This window comes from Pongo pygmaeus, chromosome 1 (assembly GCF_028885625.2).
Source record: "Pongo pygmaeus isolate AG05252 chromosome 1, NHGRI_mPonPyg2-v2.0_pri, whole genome shotgun sequence".
Classification (NCBI taxonomy): domain Eukaryota; kingdom Metazoa; phylum Chordata; class Mammalia; order Primates; family Hominidae; genus Pongo; species Pongo pygmaeus.
In genome coordinates, this window is record NC_072373.2 from 221,689,894 (window position 1) to 221,713,248 (window position 23,355).

At 48.5% G+C, this 23,355-nt stretch overlaps 1 protein-coding gene across 2 annotated transcripts in view; it reads right to left on the bottom strand.

The window, feature by feature from the left end:
- Positions 1–10,788, bottom strand: part of SLC25A33 (solute carrier family 25 member 33) — a 49,044-nt gene extending 38,256 nt beyond the window's left edge. The window contains exon 1 of one of the 2 annotated variants that reach the window (XM_054440502.2): positions 10,471–10,788. In XM_054440502.2, coding sequence (XP_054296477.1) covers positions 10,471–10,526 — 56 coding nt within the window. In that variant the 5' untranslated portion in view covers positions 10,527–10,788. Of the gene's footprint in view, positions 1–10,182; positions 10,321–10,470 lie in introns of those variants that run through there. The other variant, XM_063659749.1, reaches the window with a different exon arrangement.
- Between the last annotated feature and the right edge of the window lie 12,567 nt (positions 10,789–23,355).

Sequence of the window (23,355 nt, forward strand, 5' to 3'; positions counted from 1 at the left end):
TGGTGTGTTCATCCAAAAAAGCAAATGCCCTAGTAACAGCGAATCAGTGACCTCTTTCAAGGTGGCAGGCCACACTCACTTTTTTTTTTTTTTTAAAGAGAGAAGGTCTTGCTCTGTTACCCAGGCTGGAGTCCCGTCTCTACAAAAACAAAAACAAATTAGTCAGGCATGGTGGTGTACACCGGTAGTCCCCGCTACTTAGGAGGATCACCTGAACCCAAGGAAGTCAAGGCTGCAGTGAGGTGAGATGACACTACTGCATTCCAGCCTGGGTGAGACCCCGTCTCAAAAAAAAAAAAAAAAAAAAAAAAAAAAAAAATATATATATATATATATATATATGTATATAGAAAGACTTATGTATGGAAAGATATATATAGAAATATACATATATAGAAATATATATATAGAAATATACATACATATATATATAGAAATAAGTTGGGCGTGGTGGCTCACACCTGTAATCCCAGCACTCTGGGAGGCTTAGGTGGGCAGATTACTTGAGGTAAGGAGTTCTAGAGACCAGCCTGACCAACATGCTGAAACCCTGTCTCTACTAAAAATACAAAAATTAGCTGGGCGTGGTGGCAGGTGCCTGTAATCTCAGGTACTCAGGAGGCTGAGGCAGGAGAATCCCTTGAACCTGGGAGGTGGAGGTTACAGTGAACCGAGATCGCACAACTGCACTCCAGCCTGAGCGACAGAGTGACTCCGTATCAAAAAAAAAAAAAAAAAAGGTTTGTGATGTACTGGAGGCCTTGGAGAATGTTTTTTCATTGTAGATGGCGTTCAACCTACTATGAGCCCCAACACTGGGAACTCTCACTGATCCGACCATCAGTTCATCCCCCTCATTGATCCCACCAGCAGTTCATCCCCCACACTGATCCCACCAGCAGTTCATCCCCACATCTCTTCTGCCTTACTTGCCCTGGGGAGCTTGCAGGCAGAACTAGGTGCCTTTCCTTCCTCTGGTCCCCATGCTCCTTGACATCAAGCCAGTGGAACCTCTAGGAGTTAACAAGATTGGCTCAAAGTGGGAGTCACTGAGTGTCCTTCCCAAGCACACTACCCAGTCCCTTCTCATCCTGCTGGCTTGGGCTGATGCACCAGCCTCTCACTTGTAGCAGGCATCTGGCCACAGAGCAAGCTACCAGTCTCCCTGCCTTACAAGCTCTCTCAATCTGTAGCCCAGACCTACTAGGGGCCGGGGACAGAGTTGGGGACAATAATAGTAAAATCCTCTCTGCCCACACGCCCCAATGTTGACATCCACAACCGTTCTTCTCTCATAGACAGTCTGGTCAATGGCAGCAGGGCAGGTTCTTCCACCTAAGTCTTAGACTAGGAGCCTCTTGGTTCATATCAGGGCTCCAGTAGCCAGTGCTCAGACAGTAGGAAAAGTCATATTCAACCGCCAGTTACATGCTGACACAGCGTTAGCCTCACATAGTTGGAAAATGGACTAATCTGACTGGCAAGCAGTATTTTAGACAAGGAATCTCCAAACTGAGATACATACTCTAAGAGATGTGCACCATGACCTACTGGCATACAGAAAGAAATAACATTTTATTTATAACCTCCACCATTTAATTTGTTTTGTTTGTTTGCTTTTTGTTGTCGATCAGAGTCTCACTCTGTCACCCAGGCTGGAGCGCAGTGGCGTGATCTCGGCTCATTTCAACCTCTGCCTCCTAGATTCAAGTGATTCTCATGCCTCAGCCTCATGAGTACCTGGGATTATAGGCATGCGCCACCCTACCTGGATAATGTTTGTATTTTTAGTAGAGACAGGGTTTCACCATGTCGGCCAGGCTGGTCTTGAACTCCTGACCTCAGGTGATGTGCCCACCTGGGCCTCCCAAAGTGCTGGGATTATAGGCGTGAGCCACCACGCCCAGCCCATTTAATTTCTATTTTGTGTATAGGTCTTATAGTATGTATAAAAGTAACAGGGTAATATAATTATACATAAGATATGCACAAACATGTTAATCATAGCAGTGTATGATTAAAGTTTGAAGGCCATGGCTGGGCACAGCGACTCAAACCTGTAATCCCAGCACTTTGGGAGGCCAAGGCAGGCAGATTGCTTGAGCTCAGGAGTTCCGAGACCAGCTTGGGCAATGTGGTGAAAACCCATCTCTACAAAAACTACAGAAATTAGCCAGGCGTGGTGGCGCACGCCTGTAGTCCCAGCTACTCTAGTCTCAGCCACCCAGCTACCCTGGAGGCTGAGGTTGGGAAGATCGCTTGAGCCTGGCAGGTCAAGGCTGCAGTGAGCAGTGATCATACCCCTGCACTCCAGCCTGGGTGACAGGAAGGGAAAAAACAAAATCAAAACAAAACAAACAAGAAACCCACAAAAACTTAAAAAAAAAAAAAAGTTTGAAAGCCACTATTCTAAACCAGTAGTTCTCAACTGGGGCCAATTTTGTCCCCACCCCAGTAACAAAATGTCTGAAGACATTTTGGGTTTTGAAATGGGGGAGAGGGGGTTACTCGTATCTAGTGGGTAGAGGCCTGGGATGCTGCTAAACATCCTACAATGCACGAGAGAGCCCATCCCTCACAGACAAACAATCATCCAACCAAAGTTGAGAAACCTGTTCTAGACCAATAAAATGGGCACTATTTGAAAACCGTAAAATGGATTGGTGGCACTGCTGGTTGCCTCCCCAGCATCCATCCCTCTCTTCCTCTGTCTTAGCAAGATCCCTAATTTCTTTTTTTTTTTTTTTCTTTTGAGACAGAGTTTCACTCTTGTTGCCCAGGCTGGCGCAATCTCAGCTCACTGCAACCTCCGCCTCCTGGGTTCAAGCAATTCTCCTGCCTCAGCCTCCTGAGTAGCTGGGATTACAGATGTGCACCACAATGCTTGGCTAATTTTTGTATTTTTAATAGAGACGGGGTTTCACCATGTTGGCCAAGGCTGGTCTTGAACTCCTGACCTCAGGTGATCTGCCCACCTTGACCTCCCAAAGTGCTGGGATTACAGGCATGAGCCACTGCGCCTGGCCAAGATCCCTAATTTCTTAAGTCACACAGTGGACAGGATTGAACTCATGTCTAGTTTTGGCCTGACTCACTGAAGCATGTCCACATCATAACATCTACTTTGCCTTGTTATCTGTTTAGGGATGGGCATATGATTTCAGCCCAAGTACTCAGCATAATTTCCCTGGGAGCAATGACTGGTTTAGAGCAAGGGGTACATGTCCTAGTGGGTCCAGAATTACACTGAAGATTTGCTCAATGGTGGGAGAAATACAAGGAGCTGCTGCTGGAAGCCCTTCTATGCAGGGCCAGCCTAGAATGAAGCAGGTTACTGGAGGCCAAGCAGGCGTGGGTGGGCCCCTCCCGGTGACACTGACACACTGCTCAGCTAAGCCCTCACCTGAAGCCTGTGCTCCCTTTAGAGTTCAGGTTTTTGTACCCATAAGCAAGCCGGTTTGAAGTTGAATCTTCTATTACTTGCAACTAAACGCCCCCTAAACGAGCCTAGTCAAAAAAAATGTATACCTAAACTTTTCAAGAAAGCAGTTAAAGAGTTTTACTAACATAAATAATCTTCCAAAGGCCAGCTGGGACTCATGCTTGTCTTAACGGTTCTGAGGAAACACCCTAGACATTAATTTAATTTTGCTCCTAAGGTAACACTGTTCTAGTCAGTTACTGATGCCAAACTGCAAAGAAAATTCTCTGTGGGGCTGGGCGTGGTGGCTCACGCCTGTAATCCCAGCACTTTGGGAGGCTGAGGAGGGCGGATCACAAGGTCAGGAGATCGAGACCATCCTGGCTAACACGGTGAAACCCCGTCTCTACTAAAAATACAAAAAATTAGCTGGGCGTTGTGGCGGGTGCCTATAGTCCCAGCTACTCAGGAGGCTGAGGCAGGAGAATGGTGTGAACCTGGGAGATGGAGTTTGCAGTAAGCCGAGATTGCATCACTGCATTCCAGCCTGGGCGACAAGGCGAGACTCCGTTTCAAAAAAAAAAAAAAAAAAAATTTCTCTGTGAGATATTCCATTCACAGCAAACATCTGAAGGAATTGAATCCAGTGGAGGAAAGCTAGGAACAATTGTTAAACTACATGTCTAAAAGCAGTCACAAGGGATATTCTTTGACGTCTATTTGCCTAATTTTCTAAAAAGAAACTACCAATTGAATTTTTTCTGCACCTTTTCTGTTTTTAACTATGTATTCCTTTTCTGTTTTTTTAGACGGAGTCTCGCTCTGTTGCCCAGGCTGGAGTGCAGTGGCGTGATCTCGGCTCACTGCAAGCTCCGCCTCCCGGGTTCAAGTGGTCTCCTGCCTCAGCCTCCCAAGTAGCCAGGATTACAGGCCTGCGCCACCATGCCCAGCTAAATTTTTTTTTGTATTTTTGGTAGAGATGGGGTTTCACCATGTTGCCAGGCTGGTCTCAAACTCCTGACCTCAAGTGATCCACCTGCCTTGGCCTCCTTTTAAAGTGCTGGGATTGGCTGGGCGCGGTGTCTCACGCCTGTAATCCCAGCACTTTGGGAGTCCGAGGCGGGTGGATCATGAGATCAGGAGTTCAAGACCAGCCTGGCCAAGATGGTGAAACCCCATCTCTACTAAAAATACAAAAAAAAATTAGCCGGGCGTGGTGGCGGGCGCCTGTAATCCCAGCTACTCTGGAGGCTGAGGCAGGAGAATCTCTTGAACTTGGAGGGCAGAGGTTGCAATGAGCCAAGATCTCGCCACTGCACTCCAGCTTGGGTGACAGAGTGAGACTCCGTCTCAAAAAAAATAAAAATAAAAATAAAGTGCTGGGATCACAGGTATGAGCCACCACACCCGGCCTATGTATTCCTTTTCTTAAGAGATAAAAATACGCTCCCCTTGAATCACTTGAACCCAGGAGGCAGAAGTTGCAGTGAGCTGAGATCACACCACTGCACTCCAGCCTGGGTAACAAGAGCAAAACTCCGTCTCAAAAAAACAAACAAACAAAAAAACCCAAAACCAAAAAAACTCCCCTCCCCATTCCTCTACCTTCTCTCATTATTCCTTTCCAAAATTGAAGTCTGGTATTTATTACATGAAGATCTAGTTAACCTTCTAATCCTTTTACACCCATGCTGCCATAGTTTAATTTTTCCCCTTGTGGCTTAGGCACCTCACCTCCAGTTGACAGCAGAGTAACACTACTATGTTACTACTATAATATATACTGGGATTTTAAAAAAAGTATCTTTATGTGATCAGAAGTCATAAAATTTTAAATTATGCACACAGAATTGTGCTTTTTAACTCTGAGTTTAAACTATCAAGGAAAATTTGTAAAAACCAACTGTCTTCAACAACAGCCTCTGTTCCCTATGCATACATGCATATCAGGCACTAAAACCAAGGCCCGTATGCTCTTTCTGATAATAATCACTACCCCACTGATGGTAAACTGCTTTCCAGGCTCACAGCTTATCCACATTTTGCCAACAAATGATACTGCCAAACATCCTGCAATCCTAATCTTTGGAAGTTTGGTAACTGCCATTTTACCTGCTACCTCTATCGTGCTATTTAAAAAACATTAGGTGCTTTTCTGTATACACTGTAAATTTTTGGAAAGTTTTACTTGAAACCTGGCATTGGCTGGGCTCGGTGGCTCACGCCTGTAATCCCAGCACTTTCAGAGGCTGAGGTGGGCAGATCACCTGAGGTCAGGAGTTCGAGACCAATCTGGCCAACATGGTGAAACCTGGTCTCTAGTAAAAATGGAAAAAACAGCCAGGCATGGTGGCACGTGCCTGTAATTACAGCTCCTCGGGAGACTGAGGCACGAGAATTGCTTGAACCCGGGAGGTGGAGGTTGCAGTGAGCTGAGATGGCACCACTGCACTCCAGCCTGAGCCACACAGAGAGATGCTGCTTCAAAAAAAGAAAAAAAAAAACAAAAAACAACTAACGATTAGCTGATAAAGATTTAATTTGTAGGACAAGTACCTGAGTACACCTGGCAACAGCTGCCCATACTAGGTGGGAAAACATTGAATTTTGAAAATATCTGTGTCTTATTATAGTTTAAGTTTTTCATTTTTTTTTTTCTTCTGAGATGGAGTCTCTCTTTCTGTCTCCCAGGCTGGAGTGCAGTGGAGCGATCGCAGCTCACTGCAACCTCCACCTCCCAGGTTCAAGCGATTTTCCTACCTCAGCCTCTCAAGTAGCTGGGATTACAGGCATGCGCCACCATGCCCAGCTAATTTTTGTATTTTCAGTAGAGACGGGGTTTTGCCATGTTGGCCAGGCTGGTCTCGAACTCCTGACCTCAAGTGATCCACCCGCCTCAGCCTCCCATGGTGCTGGCATTACAGGCGTGAGCCACCACACCTGGCCTAGTTTAAAATCTTAAAGATATACTATCTTCCCATTAAAATACATTTTAAAGGCTAGGATGACAAAACAAAAAAGCATGCCATAAAAATAAGACCCAAAGCATCTAATCCAGGATCAACCTCTAAATCTAAGGACAGCTTAACCCAGCTATTTCAGGTACTGGGTAGATCTAAATGGGCACTGTGCTATGTTAAGTGGCTGCCCAGCTGATGAAGGACATCACTAGCACTAACAGACAAACAGAACCCCCATGCTATTTGATGGGGAAAATTTATAGGATTTTCGTCTTTGGCAAATGAAGCCTACATACAGAATGGCCACCTCAAAGCACTTCTGTGTTCTTCTTGATGAGGTGGTTTAAACAATAGAAAAGGAATGACAGGGCTGGGCCCAGTGGGTCACACCTGTAATCCTAACACTTTGGGAGGCTGAGGTGGGCGGATCACCTGAGGGCAGGAGTTCGAGACCAGCCTGTCCAACATGGTGAAACCCCGTCTCTACAAAAATACAAAAATTAGCCGGGCGTGGTGGCGTAAGCCTTTAATCCCAGCTACTCAGGAGGCTGAGGCAGGAGAATCACCTGAACCCAGGAGGTGGAGGCTGCAGTGAGCTGAGATCGTACCACTGCACTCCAGCCTGGGCAACGAGTGAAACTGAGTATCAAAAATAAATAAATAAATAAATAAATAAAAATACTTTTTCAGGCAGGGCGTGGTGGCTCACACCTGTATAATCCTAGCACTTTGGGAGGCCAAGACAGGTGGATCACTTGAGGTCAGGAGTTCAAGACAAGCCTAGCCAACGTGGCAAAACCCCATCTCTACTAAAAATACAAAAATTAGCCGGGCATCGTGGCACACGCCTGTAATCCCAGCCACTGGGGAGGCTGAGGCACTCGAATCAAATCGCTTCAACCCGGGAGGCGGAGGTTGCAGTGAGCAGAGATTGCACCACTGCACTCCAGCCTGGGCGACAGAGTGAGAGTGAGGCTCCGTCTCAAAAAAAAAAAAAAAAAAAAAAAAAAAAAGAAATGCTTGTTCAGTATCATTAATTAGCAGTATTAAACTTGTTTTAAACTTGTTTGATATTATGGTTTCCAACGGCTATTCAATAAACAAGAGAAATGTGACAGATTTTTAAAGTGGGGACTCTGACTTCTTTTCAAAGGAAGTGCACTTCGTTTTCTGGAAAGACGCCAGCTTAACAACAGCGGCAACTAGTTACTTGGAGCAAGGCAGCACTTATTCCACCGGAGTAGGTGGGACCTCTGGGTGGACTCATTTTAACCATACAATACAGCCATTTTACACTCTGCTCCTTTCATGTTCTTCCCTAACAGAAAGTGAGGTAAAATATTTTAGGCTAGTGAGAGTGGATCAAAATCCAATTCGTTACTCTGAAAACATCCTTTTGGAAGCTGTCTTTTCTTTCTTGAGTCTCAAACTGCTGCCAAGACAGGAACAGAAACTTGTTAAATACAATGGCTTCAGGCGCCACCCTAATAAACTACCTACATCTTAATCAAGCAGGAGAGCTGTGCTGGCCACTGCAGATTTACTCCATCACAAGGTATAAGGCTGGTGCCCTAGTAGGAGAATCTGGCAGCCAGAGGGCACAGTGAAGGGTACAGAGGGAGATTCAACAAGACAGGACCATCCATTTCACAGTGAGCCTCAATAGAGGCTGCTCCAGCATGCAACTCTCCTGGTTTGGAATACAAAGAAAAATTTTAAAAGACCACCTCACTGGCCAGGTGCAGTGGCTCAGGCCTGCAATCCCAGCACTTTGGGAGGCCGAGGCGGGCAGAGGGGGTCAGGAGATCGAGACCATCCTGGCTAACACGGTTAAACTCTGTCTCTACTAAAAATACACAAAATTAGCCGGGCGTGGTGGCGGGCGCCTGTAGTCCCAGCTACTCGGGAGGCTGAGGCAGAATGGCGTGAACCCGGGAGGCGGAGCTTACAGTGAGCTGAGATGGCGCCACTGCACTCCAGCCTGGGCGACACAGCGAGACAATGTCTCAAAAAAAACAAAAGCCCACCTCACTAAAAACAGTAAGTCAAAATCACTGAGCAGAAATTCCTTTTTTTTTTTTTTAAATGATCCTTCTTGGCTTAAAAAACGTGTGAGACAAAAAAAAAAAATGGCCAACTTGTTTAAAATTCCCATGAAAGACAAGTTTATATAGAGTGGCTTAATTTAAGAATGCTTCCCCCTTGCGTTACTCTGAAAGGAAGTCTCCGCCGGGCGTGGTGGCTCACGCCTGTAATCCCAGCAATTTGGGAGGCCGAGGTGGGCGATCACTTGAGGTCAGGAGTGCCAGCCTGGCCAACATGGCAAAACTCCGCCTCTTAGCAAAACACAAAAGAATTAGCTGGGCGTGGCCGGGCGCAGTGGCTCATGCTTGTAATACCAGCACGTTGGGAGGCCGAGGCGGGTGGATCACGAGGTCAGGAGATCAAGACCATCCTGGCTAACATGGTGAAACCCCGTCTCTACTAAAAATACAAAAAGCTGGGCGCAGTGGCGGGTGCCTGTAGTTCCAGCTACTCGGGAGTCTGAGGCCGGAGAATGGCGGGAACCCGGGAGGCGGAGCTTGCAGTGAGCCGAGATGGCGCCACTGCACTCCAGCCTGGGCTACAGAGTGAAACTCCGTCTCAAAAAAAAAAAAAAAGAAAAAAAAAATTAGCCAGGCGTGGTGGCGGGGCCTGTAGTCCCAACTACTCGGGAGGCTGAGGCAGGAGAATCGCCTGAACCCGGGAGGCGGAGGTTGCAGTGAGCCCAAAGATCGCACCACTGCACTCCAGCCTGGGCGACAGAGGAAGACTCCCTCTCAAAAAAAAAAAGGAAGTCTCAATGGAGACATGGAGGCATGGAGGGAAGGGTTGCAAGGGCATAACAGGGAAGAGATGAATGAGAAACTCTTCCTATCTATGAAGACCCACCGAAGTTTTTGGTTAAAGTAACCTGGTGACTGCCCACAATACAAGTACAAAAAAAGCTCAGAGAGGCTTTCCTCAGTCATCTTCCAAGATAAGTTTCTCAACCATTGTTTGTTGTAAGGAACATATCCAGGTAGGAATCCAGGCTGCAACTAAACTACTCAAGCCAAGATGATCATCCCAGGATAAACTATTTTATGCAAAATATCCTACACTCAAAAATTCCTGTGCCAGGCCGATGAGGTCCTCAAATTAAGACTCCAAATATCTGGAAGACTCCGAAAGGACCCCAAGCCACCAGCTGTGATAAAGGAAAAAAGAAAATTACTAATACTCAAAAATATTTTACCTTCTATTCTCGGCAGGGGGTGAGAGGGGGAGGTGGCGAGGGGCAGGGAGGTAAACATCATCTCCCTTCCTAACCGCAGAACTCAACCTCCTAAAAATGCATTGTCTCCGCTGGAAAAAAGGTGCCTGACCATAGACCTAATGCAGCTTTCAAAACAAGGAACACCTTACAACTCTGCGGTCTCCGGCGTTGGAAGCGTCTACCAGCCGGCGAGAAGTGTCTCAACACATCTTCCAGACCTCATTTTAGTCCGGGTCCCTGGCTTAGCCACCCGCGTGTGGCCGCAAGCATCACCGTTCCCCAGCACCATCCAGGCCTTGCTGACGTCCAACGTCCGCAGACCTTTTTGCCCGTCCGGATGACCTCCCGCGCTGCCCTGAGGAACCTCGGGCACACCCGAGCATCAGCGATCCTACCACGGGCTCTGAGGCGCTGCGCTTCGGGAGAGGCCACAGGAGAAGGGGGCGGGGGAGGGGGGGCCGCGCCATAGCGTCCAGGCAGGACCGCCGCCGAGCAACACTCACCGGCAGCTGACTGCTCAGAATGGGGAAAAGCTGGGGACGAAGCGGGGAGGACGGGCGGCGGCGCACAGCCGCCCTCGGGGCTGCGTTCAGGACGCAGGGGTGAGGAAGGCCCGACCCCCTCCCTCGGCCCTGCCCACCAGTCCCCGACGCCGGGACTTCCTCCTCCCGGGCGCCGGCGCCGTAGCCCCGGGAAGGCCGGTAACCGCCGCGGGAGGCTGGGGCCGCGCCCAGGGCGAAGGCCGAGGGGGCCGCAGGGGGTGAGGCGCGCGGCTGGGCCCGGGAACTCACCCGCCGGCGAAGAGGTGAAGCAGCGTGTTCTCCTTCTGCTGGCCGCCCGTCGCCATGGCCGCGCCGGCTCCGCGGCCCGTCGCCGCCCGGTGGCGAGAGCGCGTGGCGGCTCGAGGGATGCGCGAGGTCGCCGGGTCTTGTCTCCCCGCTGCCCTCAGGGGGCTGCAGGCAACGCCTCCATGCGCGCGCGGGCTCCAACGCCCGGCTCTGCTCGGCCCGCGCCTTCCGCGGCGTGGCCGCCGGCGCCTCACCGGCCTCTGCGGCGCGAGCCCAGCGGGGAGCTAGAGCCCGGCGCGCGGCCGTCACGTGGCGGGGGCCGGGCCGTGATGTCACGGGCGCGCGAGTCTGGGGCGGGGCGTGACGGGGGTGTGGACCCAAATTCCGAGCGCCCATTGGTTAGGACGCGGATGTGGGCGGGGAGGTTGCGCAGTTCTGGGGCGGAGCCAGCCCCGAGCGAATGACTGGGGAGAGGGGCTGGCCTAGGCCGGAGCGTGGAGGCAGTGGAAACTGGCTGTGACTGCCTGGTCCTCGCTCCTCAGAGAAGCCTTTCGAGGCCCTAGGCCTTGCCTTATTTTAAAAGTTTACTTTGTGATATTTACGTGTGCAAAAGGTGTACAAATTACGTGTTACATCTCACACCCCTGTACTCACCACCCCGTTTAGGGAAACAAAAGCATAATCTAAAAAACCATAATCTAAACAGCCTCAAATAATCAGTGAGGCCCTCACGCCTGCAAACTCAACACTTTGGGAGGCCGAGGCGGGCGGGCAGATAGCCTGAAGCCAGGAGTTACAGACCAACCTGGCCAAGATGGCGAAACCGTGTCTCTACTAAAAATACAAAAGTTGGCTGGACAAGGCGGCGCACCCCTGTCATCCCAGCTACTTGGGTGGCTGAGGCTGGATAATCGCTTGAGCCCGGGAGGTGGAGGCTGCAGTGAGCCGAGATCTTGCCACTGCACTCCAGCCTGGACGACAAAGCGAGACTCTGTCTCAAATAATTAATAATCATTATCATTATGTGTAATTTTTGATCTCCCTATAAGTAGTATTATATGCTGCGTATATTTTGCAGTATGCTTTTTGCTTCTTTTCTGATCATCTCCAACCCAGACCTAGATATCCAAACTGCTTCTCTCAGGCTATGTCACTGGGTCATTGTCATACTCAACCTGACATCTTCTACTCTAGGTCTCCCCCAGATGGAGCCTTTCCTGGCCGCCTTTGCAGTGCAGTCTGTCGCATGACTATAGAACCAGGGCTTCTGCAGTTAGTTTGTTGATTTATTTAAGTTCTCCTTCCCATACAGGAACGCAAGCTTCAGGAGAGCAGGGACCTTATTTCTTTTGTTCACAGTTGTTCCTGACACAGTACCTGCCACCTAGTAATGCCCAAGGAGCTAATGAATAAAGGTCCCAAATTGAACTTATCATTCTTCCCCTCCCCCAAACCTGCTCTGCCTCTGTTTCCTGTCCTGGCAGTGACACCACTGACTGCACAGGCACCAGTGCCAGAAGCTTTCCTGTTACCTTGGACTATGTCTCTCTGTCTCTCTCTCTCAGCAGCCCACCATTCACCTGTAGAACATACCAACCCTTTCTCTTCTGTCTCTCAGAGCTCCGGAAAGCTGTACCTTGACCAGAACAAGCAGTTAGATGTCCTGTGTGTAAACATAGAGAGCTTAAGTAGGAGGGAATTGTGTGGAAACATGGGAACTAGCCAGCCAATCTGTATTTGATTGCTGGGACTCTTTAAATAAAAACAGCTCTTAGGAGCAGTCCTCCAAAATGCAAATACAGTGGTTACTATTAAAGCCATTGCTCCCAGGCCTAGGAGAAGGGGAAGCCATACTAGGGCATGAGATATCTGACAAAAAGAAGTAAAGAAAACCTGGTACAGCGGCTCACGCCTGTCATCCCAGCACTTTGGGAGGCTGAGAAGAGTGGATCACTTGAGTCTAGTAGCTCAAGACCAGCCTGGATAACGAGGCAAAACCCTGTCTCTACAAAAAAAAAAAAAAAAGTAAAAATAAATAATTTTTTATTTTTATTATATGTATTTTTAAATTTTTATTTATTTATTTTTTTGAGATGGAGTCTTGCTCTGTCACCCAGGCTGGAATGCAGTGGCACGATCTCGGCTCACTGCAACCTCTGCCTCCCGGGTTCAAGCAATTCTCCTGCCTCAGCCTCCTGAGTAGCTGGGATTACAGGCATGTGCCACCACACTGGGCTAATTTTTGTATTTTTAGTAGAGACAGGGTTTCACCATGTTGGTCAGGCTGGTCTCAAACTCCTGACCTCGTGATCTGCCCACCTCAGCATCCCAGAGTGCTGGGGTTACAGGCGTGAGCCACCGCACCTGGCCTATTGTTTTAAGAGGAGGCCTCATTCTGTCACCCAGGCTGGAGTGCAGTGGCACCATCTTGGCTCACTGCATACTCCACCTCCCAGATTCAAGCGATTGTCCTGCCTCAGCCTCCTGAGTAGCTAGGATTACAGACATATGCCACCATGCTTCGCTAATTTTTGTTGGTTTTTTTTTTTTTTTTTTGATACGGAGTTCCACCCTTGTCGCCCAGGCTGGAGTGCAATGGCGTGTTCTCGGCTTACTGCAACCCCCACCTCTTGGGTTCAAACGTTTCTCCTGCCTCAGCCTCCCGAGTAGCTGGGATTACAGGCGCCCGCCAACATGCCTGGTTAATTTTTGTATTTTTAGTAGAGACAGGGTTTCTCCATGTTGGCCAGGCTGGGCTCGAACTCCTGACCTCAGGTGACCCACCCGCCTTGGCCTCCCAAAGTGCTGGGATTACAGGTGTGAGCCACCACGCCTGGCTTGAACCTGCTATTTTCCCTGACTAGGATGGCCCCCTTCCTAGACTTCTAGAGCTCCTCTGACACCAGCTCAGGCATCGTCCATGGCCATGTACTGGGTATACAACAAAGATTCCAATAGATAAAAACCTTCAATGAAACATTCGTGATCAAATCCAGCAATATAGAAAAAGGATAATACATCAGGACGAAATGAGAGATGCCCACGAATTAGAGATTGGTTTAACATTCAAAAAATCAATCCATATAATTCAGCATATTAAGAGAACAACAAGGACACACGTTCCCAGGACCTCCTGGGGCTGTGTCAACAGCAAAAAAAAAAAAAAAGAAAAAAAAAGTGAAAGAGAAAGACAGAATGATGGAAAAAAACCTGATGACCATGTAAATTTATGCAGAAAAGCATTTGAAAAAACTGAACACCTATTCATGAAAAAAAGCTCTCAGCAAACAAGGAACAGGAGGGAATTCCTCTATCTGATATAAAGCATCTACCCCAAACCTATAGCTAACATCACACACAACATTAAATAACTGACCACCTGCCCCTAAGATTGGCAATAAGCAAAGATATTTGCTGTTACCATTTACTCAATGTTGTGCTAGAGGCCCTAGTCAGTGCAGTAAGGCAAGAAAAAGAAAAAAAATGTGTAAAGATCACAAAGAAGTGAAACTGTCTTCAGTCATAGATGATGTAACTGTTTACTAGAAAATTCTAAGTAATCTATATAACAACTACTAGAACTAATTAGTGAATTTAGCAAGATCACAGGAAATAAGGTCAATATACCAAAAAAAAAAAGGTTTTGCTAGCAGCAATTTTAATATAAAAATTTTAAAAATTATTTTTAGGCCAGGCGCGGTGGCTCACGCCTGTAATCCCAGCACTTTGAGAGGCCGAGGCAGGCAGATCACCTGAGGTCAGGAGTTCGAGACCAACCTGGCCCACAAGCTGCTACTAAAAATACAAAAATTAACTTCGGCATGGTGGTGGGCGGCTGTAATCCCACCTGCTTGGGAAGCTGAGGCAGGAGAATCGCTTGAACCTGAGAGGCGGGAGTTGTGGTGAGCTGAGAACGCGCCATTGCACTCCAGCCTGGGTGATAAGAGTGAAACTCCTTGTCAAAAAAGAAAAAAATTATTTTTACAGGCTGGGTGTGGTGGCTCACCTCTGTAATCTCATCACTTTGGGAGGCCATGGTGGGAGGATCATTTTGGCTCTAGACTAACCTGGGCAACATAGCAAGACCCCATCTCTATTTTATTTATTTTTTTAGATGAAGTCTCACTCTGTCACCCAGGCTGGAGTGCAGTGGCATGATCTCAGCTCACTGCAACCTCCGCCTCCCGGGTTCAAGCAATTCTCCTGCCTCTGCCTCCCGAGTAGCTAGATTACAGGCACATGCCACCACGCCTGGCTAATTTTTCTGTATTTTTAGTAGAGACAGGGTTTCACCATGTTGGCCAGGCTGGTCTTGAACTCCTGACCTCAAGTGATCTGCCTGCCTCAGCCTCCCAAAGTGTTGAGATTACAGACGTGAGGCACCACACCTGGCACCCAACTCTATTTTAATATTAAAAATTTTTTAAAATTATTTTTACATCCCTTCTCGACCTTTTGGCTAAGATCAAGTGTAAAATGATTTTTACAGCCTGGTGTGATGGCACACACCTGTGGTCCTGGCTACTTGAGAGGCTAAGGCAGAAGGATGGCTTAAGCCCTGACGCTGGGCGTGGTGGCTCATGCCTGTAATTCTAACACTTTGAGAGGCTGAAGATTGCTTTGAGCCTGGGATTTCGAAACCAGCCTGGCAACACAGACGGACCCTCACTCTATAAAAAATTTTAAAAATAAGCTGAGTATGGTAGTGTGTGCTTGTAATCCCAGCTACTCTGGAGGCTGAGGTGGGAGAATCTTTTGAGCCTGGGAGGTTGAGGCTGTTGTAAGCCATGAATGCACCACTGCACTCCAGCCCGGGAGACAGCGTGACTCCATCTCAAAAAAAAAAAAAAAAAAAGCAAAGAAAGAAACCAGACATAAAAAGTATATGATTTCATTTATATGAAATGCTAAAAAAGGTAAAACTAATCTTCAGTGACTGAGAACAGATGAGTGGATAGATGCCGGGGGCCGGGGATAGGAGGGGACTGACTGCAAAGAGGCTGGAAAAAACTTCTTAAGGGTGACAAAAATGTTTCATACCCTGATCAGGGCATATACATACAATGAGAATCTTTTGTTTTTGAGACGGAGTTTTGCTCTTGTTGCCCAGGCTGGAGTGCAATGGTGCCATCTCGGCTCACTGCAACCTCCGCCTCCCGTGTTCAAGCAATTCTCCTGCCTCCGCCGCCTGAGTAGCTGGGATTACAGGTGCCTGCTACCATGCCCAGCTAATTATTTGTATTTTTAGTAGAGATGGGGTTTCATCATTTTGGCTAGGCTGGTCTCGAGCTCTTGACCTCAGGTGATCCACCGCCTCAGTCTCCCAAAGTGCTGGGATTGCAGGCTTGAGTCCCCGCGCCCAGTCCATACAGTGAGAATTAAACTCGTTGAAAGTCATACTTAAAATGAGTGCATTTTATTCTATGTTAATTATAATGTATTTTAGAAAAGTTGACCATAAAGTAGGCCAGGCGAGTTGGCTCAGCCTGTAATCCCAGCACTTTGGGTGGCCGAGGTGGGCTGATCACTTGAGGCCAGGAGTTTGAGACCAGCCTGGCCAACATGGCAAAACCTCGTCTCTACTAAAACTACAAAAATTGGCCGGGCGCGGTGGCTCAAGCCTGTAATCCCAGCACTTTGGGAGGCTGAGACGGGCGGATCACGAGGTCAGGAGATCGAGACCATCCTGGCTAACACGGTGAAACCCCGTCTCTACTAAAAATACAAAAAAATTAGCCAGGTTTGGTGGTGGGCCCCTGTAGTCCCAGCTACTCGGGAGGCTGAGGCAGGAGAATGGCGTGAACCCGGGAGGCGGAGCTTGCAGTGAGCCGAGATCGCGCCACTGCACTCCAGCCTGGGCGACAGTGCGAGACTCCGTCTCAAAAAAAAAAAGTACAAAAATTACCCGGGCATGGTGGCAGGCACCTGTAATCCCAGCTACTTGGGAGGCTAAGGCAGGAGAATTGCTTGAACCCAGGAGGTGGAGGTTTGCTTGAACCCGGGAGGTGGAGGTTGCAGTGAGCTGAGATAGTGCCACTGCACTGCATCCAGCCTGGGCAATAGAGCAAGACTTTTGTCAAGAAAAGAAAAGACAGAAAGTTGACTTATAAAGTAAAAAAGCAAGGTGGATTACAGACGTAAATATATGTATATATGTATGACATGCCAGGTGTAGAGGGGAGGAAGTTCACAGACAGTTACACTCAGAGATTCATTTAGGTGTTCCTGGGTCTCTGACTTGGTGCGGTGGGAGAGGAGAAGCTTGTTTGGGCTTTTTGTAACCATTCCAAATTTGAAGGGCCTGAGGCTTCCTGCTGCCCTGTTGTGGATTTATTTTGCTTTCTCCTCTGACTGCTTGTTGGCAAACCACTAATTGCTTCTTTAATCCTTGTTTTTCTGCAAAAACTGCTGGCTATTGGAAAAACCTCCATGCTCTCCCAAAAGTTTGGGGTTTCATTTCTTTGCAGGGGATTGTAAGGAGCATTTCAGTTTAGCAGAGAGCCAAAGGCTGGGGCTGGACCTCCCGGGAGGCCTCACTTAGGGGGAGAGGAAGCTGTGAGGCCTGTTTCTGCCCAGGGGCAGCAGGAGCAGGTAGTGCGATTTGGGGGCAAAGGACAAATACCCAGCAGGTCCCTGGTCCTCTTCTCATTTCTCCTCAACCAATCCAGCCTGAGCCAGGTTTCCAGCTATGGGCCTAATGAGACTGCAAGTCAAGCCTCGTTAATGAAAGGCCTGTGTTGTTCCAGCTCTGACAAGGAAAAGCCGCTGCCTGTTGAGAGTCCCGCTCTGTGCCTAGAAGGCTGGAATGTGTTTTTCCAACTTTCTGTGAGCTCTTTGTCCCTGCGCACAAATGTTCATGATCATTTCTTATAAGGAGGCAACTTTCGTGCACTATCTCAAGTCTAAGAGGCCCAGACTTATGTTTCTAATGTGTGTGTATTTTTAATTTTTATTTTTTTGAAACAGTTTTGCTCTTTTCTCCAGGCTAGAGGGCAGTGGCGTGATCTCGGCTCACTGCAATCTCTGCCTCCCAGGTTCAAGCGATTCTTGTGCCTCAGCCTCCCAAGTAGCTGGGATTACAGGTGCACACCACCACACCTGGCTAATTTCTGTAGTTTTAGTAGAGACAGGGTTTTACCATGTTGACCAGGCTGGTCTCGAACTCCTGATCTCAGGTGATCCACCCGTCCTGTGGCTGGGTGCAGTGACTCACGCCTGTAATCCCAGCACTTTGGGAAGCTGAGGCGGGCAGATCACCTGAGGTCGGGAGTTTGAGACCAGCCTGACCAACATGGAGAAACCCTGTCTCTACTAAAAATTAGCCAGGTGTGGTGGTGCATGCCTGTAATCCCAGCTACTCAAGAGGCTGAGGCAGGAGAATTACTTGAACCTGGGAGGTGGAGGTTGCAGTGAGCCAAGATCGCGCCGTTGCACTCCAGCCTGGGCAACAAGAGTAGAAACTCCGTCTCAAAAAATTAAAATAAAATAACATATACAATCCTTAAAAAGGGGGCAGGGCGCAGTGGTTCACGCTTGTAATCCCAGCACTTTTGGAGGCTGAGGAGGGCGGATCACAAGGTCAGGAATTTGAGACCAACCTGACCAACATGGTGAAACCCCATCTCTACTAAAACTACAAAAATTAGCTGGGTGTGCTGGTGCATGCCTGTAATCCCAGCTACTTCAGAGGCTGAGGCAGGACAATCGCTTGAACCTTGGAGGCAGAGGTTGCAGTGAGCTGAGATTGCACCACTGCACTCCAGCCTGGGCGACAGAGCGAGACTCCGTCTCAAAACACACACACACACGCCTGGAGGCTGGGAGCAGTGGCTGATGCCTGTAATCCCAGCACACTTCGGGAAGCTGAGGTAGGTGGATTGCTTGAGCTCAGGAATTTGAGATCAGCCTGGCCAACATGGTGAAACTCCATCTCCACAAAAAATACAAAAATTAGCCAGACGTGGTGGCAGGTATGGGTGCCTGTAGTCCCAGCTACTTGGGAGGCTGAGGTAGGAGGATGATTTGAGCCCAGGAGATGGAGGTGGCAGTGAGGCAAATTCGTGCCATTGCACCCCAGCCTGGGCAAGAGAGCCAGATGCTGTCTCAAAAAAATAAATAACTAAAACTAAACATAAAATAAATAAAATAAAAACACCCTGAAACTGCATCAGTTTGCCTCTAAATGAAGTGGAGCTAGGCTGGGCTCTGCTGTCAAGGGAGTTAACCTCCAGCCTTCAGGGCTTTTGGATTTCAGAATTCTGGGTAAAGGACTGTGGATCTGTTTCACTTCATCCACCCGACAACCCTGTGAATGAGTATTCTCAAGGCTGGCCAGGCTGAGTGCTTTGCCCGAGGTCACAGAGCCCGTGCTGGCCACACTTGCAGGAGCATGTTCCTTGAGCACTGGCCACCTGCCAGCACTTCATGCACCTGAACTCATTTAGGCCCCTAAGAAGCCACGTCCTTTTTCTTTTCTTTTTTTTTTTTTTTTTTTTTTTTGAGATGGAGTCTCGCTCTGTCTCCCAGGCTGGAGTGAAGTGGCATGATCTCAGCTCCCTGCAACCCCCGCCTCCTGGGTTCCAGCAATTCTCCTACCTCAGTTTCCCAAGTAGCTGGGATTATAGACACCCACCACCATGCCCGGCTAATTTTTTTTTTTTTTTTTTTTTGAGACGGAGTTTCGCTCTTGTTGCCCAGGCTGGAGTGCAATGGCATGATCTCAGCTCACTGCAACCTCCACCTCCCGGGTTCAAGCGATTCTCCTGCCTCAGCCTCCTGAGTAGCTGGGATTACAGGCATGTGCCACCACACCCGGCTAATTTTGTATTTTTAGTAGAGATGGGGTTTCTCCAAGCTAGTCAAGCTGGTCTTGAACTCCCGACCTCAGGGGATCCGCCCGCCTTGGCATCCCAAAGTGTTGGGATTTTCCTACAACATGTCTGGGTGTTGCCAGAAGAGATTAACATTTGAGTCAGTGGACTGGGAGAGGAAGACCCACTCTCAGTAAGACCCACCCTTAACATGGGTGGGCACCATCTAATCGGCTGCCAGCTCAGCGGCCACCACGCCCGGCTAATTTTTTGTATTTTTAGTAGAGACAGGGTTTCACTGTGTTAGCTAGGATGGTCTCGATCTCCTGACCTCGTGATCCGCCCGCCTCGGCCTCCCAAAGTGCTGGGATTACAGGCGTGAGCCACTGCGCCCGGCCAGGGAGGACTTTGAATAGACTAGGAGGCAGGTTTGCCCTAAACAGTTCCCAGCTTGACTTTTCCTTTTAGCTTAGTGATTTTGGGGGTCCAAGATAGTTTCCTTTCACAGAACAAGCTTGGATTGTGTGAGGAACTGAAAGGAGGCCCGTGTGGCTGAAGCCTGGGGAGCCAGGGGTGAGAGATGTGGGGGACGGAGAAGCAGGCAGGGTTGGTGCCAGGCCAGGCAGGTTGTGTGCGTGTAGACACGGACTTTTACCTGGACAAGCTGGTTTTACCCTCCTGTCCAGGGACTGTCTCCATACATCCTCCTTCATATGCTGAATCTTCATTCAAGCCTCATGACTTTGAGACGTGGCTGAGCCACACATTTGGGGAGAACAATCCAGCTTACAAAGCCAACGGTGTGGACAGGATTGCAGAAGAGATTTAGCTCCAGAGTCTGCATTCTGGAGCTGATGGGAATTCTGAGTGACCGACAAGGTCCTGATTCATCCTTCGGTCCCTGTGTGTTTAATTTCTTTCTTTCTTTTTTTTTTTGAGTCAGAGTCTCACTCTATAGCCCAGATAGGCTCACTGCAACCTCTGTCTCCCAGGTTCAAGCGATTCTCCTGCCTCAGCCTCCCGAGTAGCTGGGATTACAAGTGTGCGCCACCACACCCAGTTAATTTTTTGTATTTTTAGTAGAGATGGGGTTTCACCATGTTGGCCAGGCTGGTCTTGAACTCCTGACCTCAAGTGATCTGCCTGCCTCTAAGCGGGGAGACCACCCCTCATATTGTCTTATGCCCAATTTCTGCCTCCAAAGAAAGAAGTAAAAACTAAAAGGCAGAAATGAAATCCACAAACAGACAGCCTGGTGCCACACCCTGGGCCTGGTAGTTAAAGATCGACCCCCGACCTAATTGGTTATTTGCATTAAAAAAAAAAAAAAGCCCGAGCGAGGTGGCTCACGCGTGTAATCCCAGCACTTTGGGAGGCCAAGGCGTGTGGATCGGGAGTTTGAAACCAGCCTGACCAACATGGAGAAACCCCCTCTCTACTAAAAATACAAAAAATTAGCAGGGTATGGTGGCACATGCCTGTAATCCCAGCTACTTGGGAGGCTGAGGCAGGAGAATCTCTTGAACCTGGGAGGCGGAGGTTGTGGTGAGCCGAGATCGTGTCATTGCACTCCAGCCTGGGTAACAGGCTTTGAGACTCTGTCTCAAAAAAAAAAAAAAAAAAAAAAAAAAGCACTGTGAAGATCCCTGTCCTGTTCTGTTCCTTTCTAATTACCGGTGTATGCAGCCCCCGGTATCATACCCCCTGCTTGCTCAATCCATCACGACCCTCTCACATGGGCCCCCTTAGAGTTGTGAGCCCTTAAAAGTGACAGGAATTGTTCACTCAGGGAGCTTGGTTGTTGGAGACATGAGTCTTGCTGAAGCTCCTGGCCGAATAAAGCCCTTCCTTCTTTAACTCAGTGTCTGAGGGGTTTTGTCTGCAGCTTGTCCTGCTACACCTCAGCCTCCCAAAGTGCTGGGATTACAGGCGTGAGCCACCATGCTCGGCCCCCATGATAGTTAAATTCGTGTGTCAACTTGACTGGGCTAAGGGTACTCAGATAGCTGGTAAAACATTGTGTGTGTGTGTGTGTGTGTGTGTGTGTGTGTATGTGTATGCTTCCAGAAGAGATCAGCATTTGAATTGGGAGACAGAGTAAAAAAGATCTACCCTCACCTATGTGGGTGGGCATTGCCCAATGCTCAATAGAGCAAAAAGGCAGAGGAAGGTGATTTCACTCTCTGCTTGAGCCGAGACATCTGTCTTCTCCTGCCCTTGGACATTGGAGCTACTAGCTGTTGGGTCTTCAGACTTGGACCAGGACTTACACCATTGTCTTCCCTGGTTCTTAGGCCTTTGGGTTTGGACTGGAACTGCACCACTGGCTTTCCTGGGCCTCTAGCTAGCAGATGGCAGATTATGGAACTTCTCAGCTTCCACTATCCTGTGAGCCAATCCCTCATAATAGATCTCTGCTTTTTTGTTTTGTTGAGATGGAGTTTTGCTCTTGTTGCCCAGGCTGGAGTGCAATGGCGCAATCTCAGCTCACTGCCTCCTGGGTTCAAGCGATTCTCCTGCCTCAGCCTCCCTAGTAGCTGGGATTACAGGCATGAGCCACCATGCCCGGTCTTAGGTCTCTTTTTATATATCCATATCTATGTCTTATTGGTCTTGTTTCTCTGGAGAACCCTGACCAATATAGTCCCAGAGCCTCTGCTTCTAGAAATATGACAGATTTGAGATCCTAAAAAGCCCCCCTTACTACAAAACTCCTACAGATCCAAGATGAAACAATAAATAGGCCAGGTGCAGTGGCTCACACCTGTAATCCCAGCACTTTGGGAGGCCGAGGTGAGTGGATTACTTGAGGTCAGGAGTTCGAGACCAGCCTGATCAACATAGTGAAACCCCGTCTCTACTAAAAAAATACAAAATTAGGCCAGCACTGTGGCTCACGCCTGTAATCCCAGCATTTTGGGAGGCCGAGGCGGGCGGATCATCGAGACCATCCTGGCCAACATGGTGAAACCACGTCTCTACTAAAAATACAAAAATTAGCCTGGCATGGTGGCACGTGCCTGTAGTCCCAGCTACTTGGGAGGCTGAGGCAGGAGAATCACTTGAACCTGGGAGGCCAAGGTTACAGTGAGCCGAGATCACGCCACTGCACGCCAGCCTGGGTGACAGAGCGAGACTCCATAAAAAAATAAATAATAAATAAAAGAGAGTCTCACTCTGTCACCTAAGTTGGAGTGCGGTGGTGCAATCATAGCTCCCTGCAGCCTTGAACTCTCAGGCTCAAACCATCCTTCCACCTCAGCCTCCATAGTAGCTGGAACTACAGGTGGTGCCACCACACCTGGCTAATTTTTTTTTTTCCAGGCAGGATATTGCTTTGTCACCCAGGCTGGAGTGCAGTGGGGCGATCTCGGCTCACTGCAATCTTCTTTTCCCATGTTCGAGCGATCCTCCCACCTTAGCCTCCCAAGTAGTTGGGACTATAGGCGCGTGCTGCCACACCCGGCTAATTTTTGTATTTTTTGTAGGGACGGGTTTTGCCATGTTGCCCAGACTACACCTGGCTGATTTTTTGTATTTTTTTTTAGAGACGGGATCTTGCTTTGCTGCCCAGGCTGGTCTCAAACTCTTGGCTTCAAATGGTCCTCCCGCCTCAGCCTCCCAAAGTGCTGGGATTACAGACAGTAAATTCCTTTAAAATACAAAGCAGTTTTCTTATTTATTTATAATTGTAATAAAATATATATAACAAGGCCGGGCGTGGTGGCTCACGCCTGTAACCCCAGCACTTTGGGAGGCCGAGGCAGGCACATCATGAGGTCAGGAGATCAAGACCATCCTGGCTAACATGGTGAAACCCTGTCTCTACTAAAAATACAAAAAAAACAGCCAGGCGTGGTGGTGGGCACCTGTAGTCCCAGCTACTCGGGAGGCTAAGGCAGGAGAATGGCATCAACCTGGGAGGTGGAGCTTGCAGTGAGCCAAGATCGCACCACTGCACTCCAGCCTGGGCAACAGAGTGAGACTCCGTCTCAAAAAAAAAAAAAAATATATATATATATATATATATAAAAAACATAAATTTACCATATTAACCTTTTTATTTTATTTTATTTTT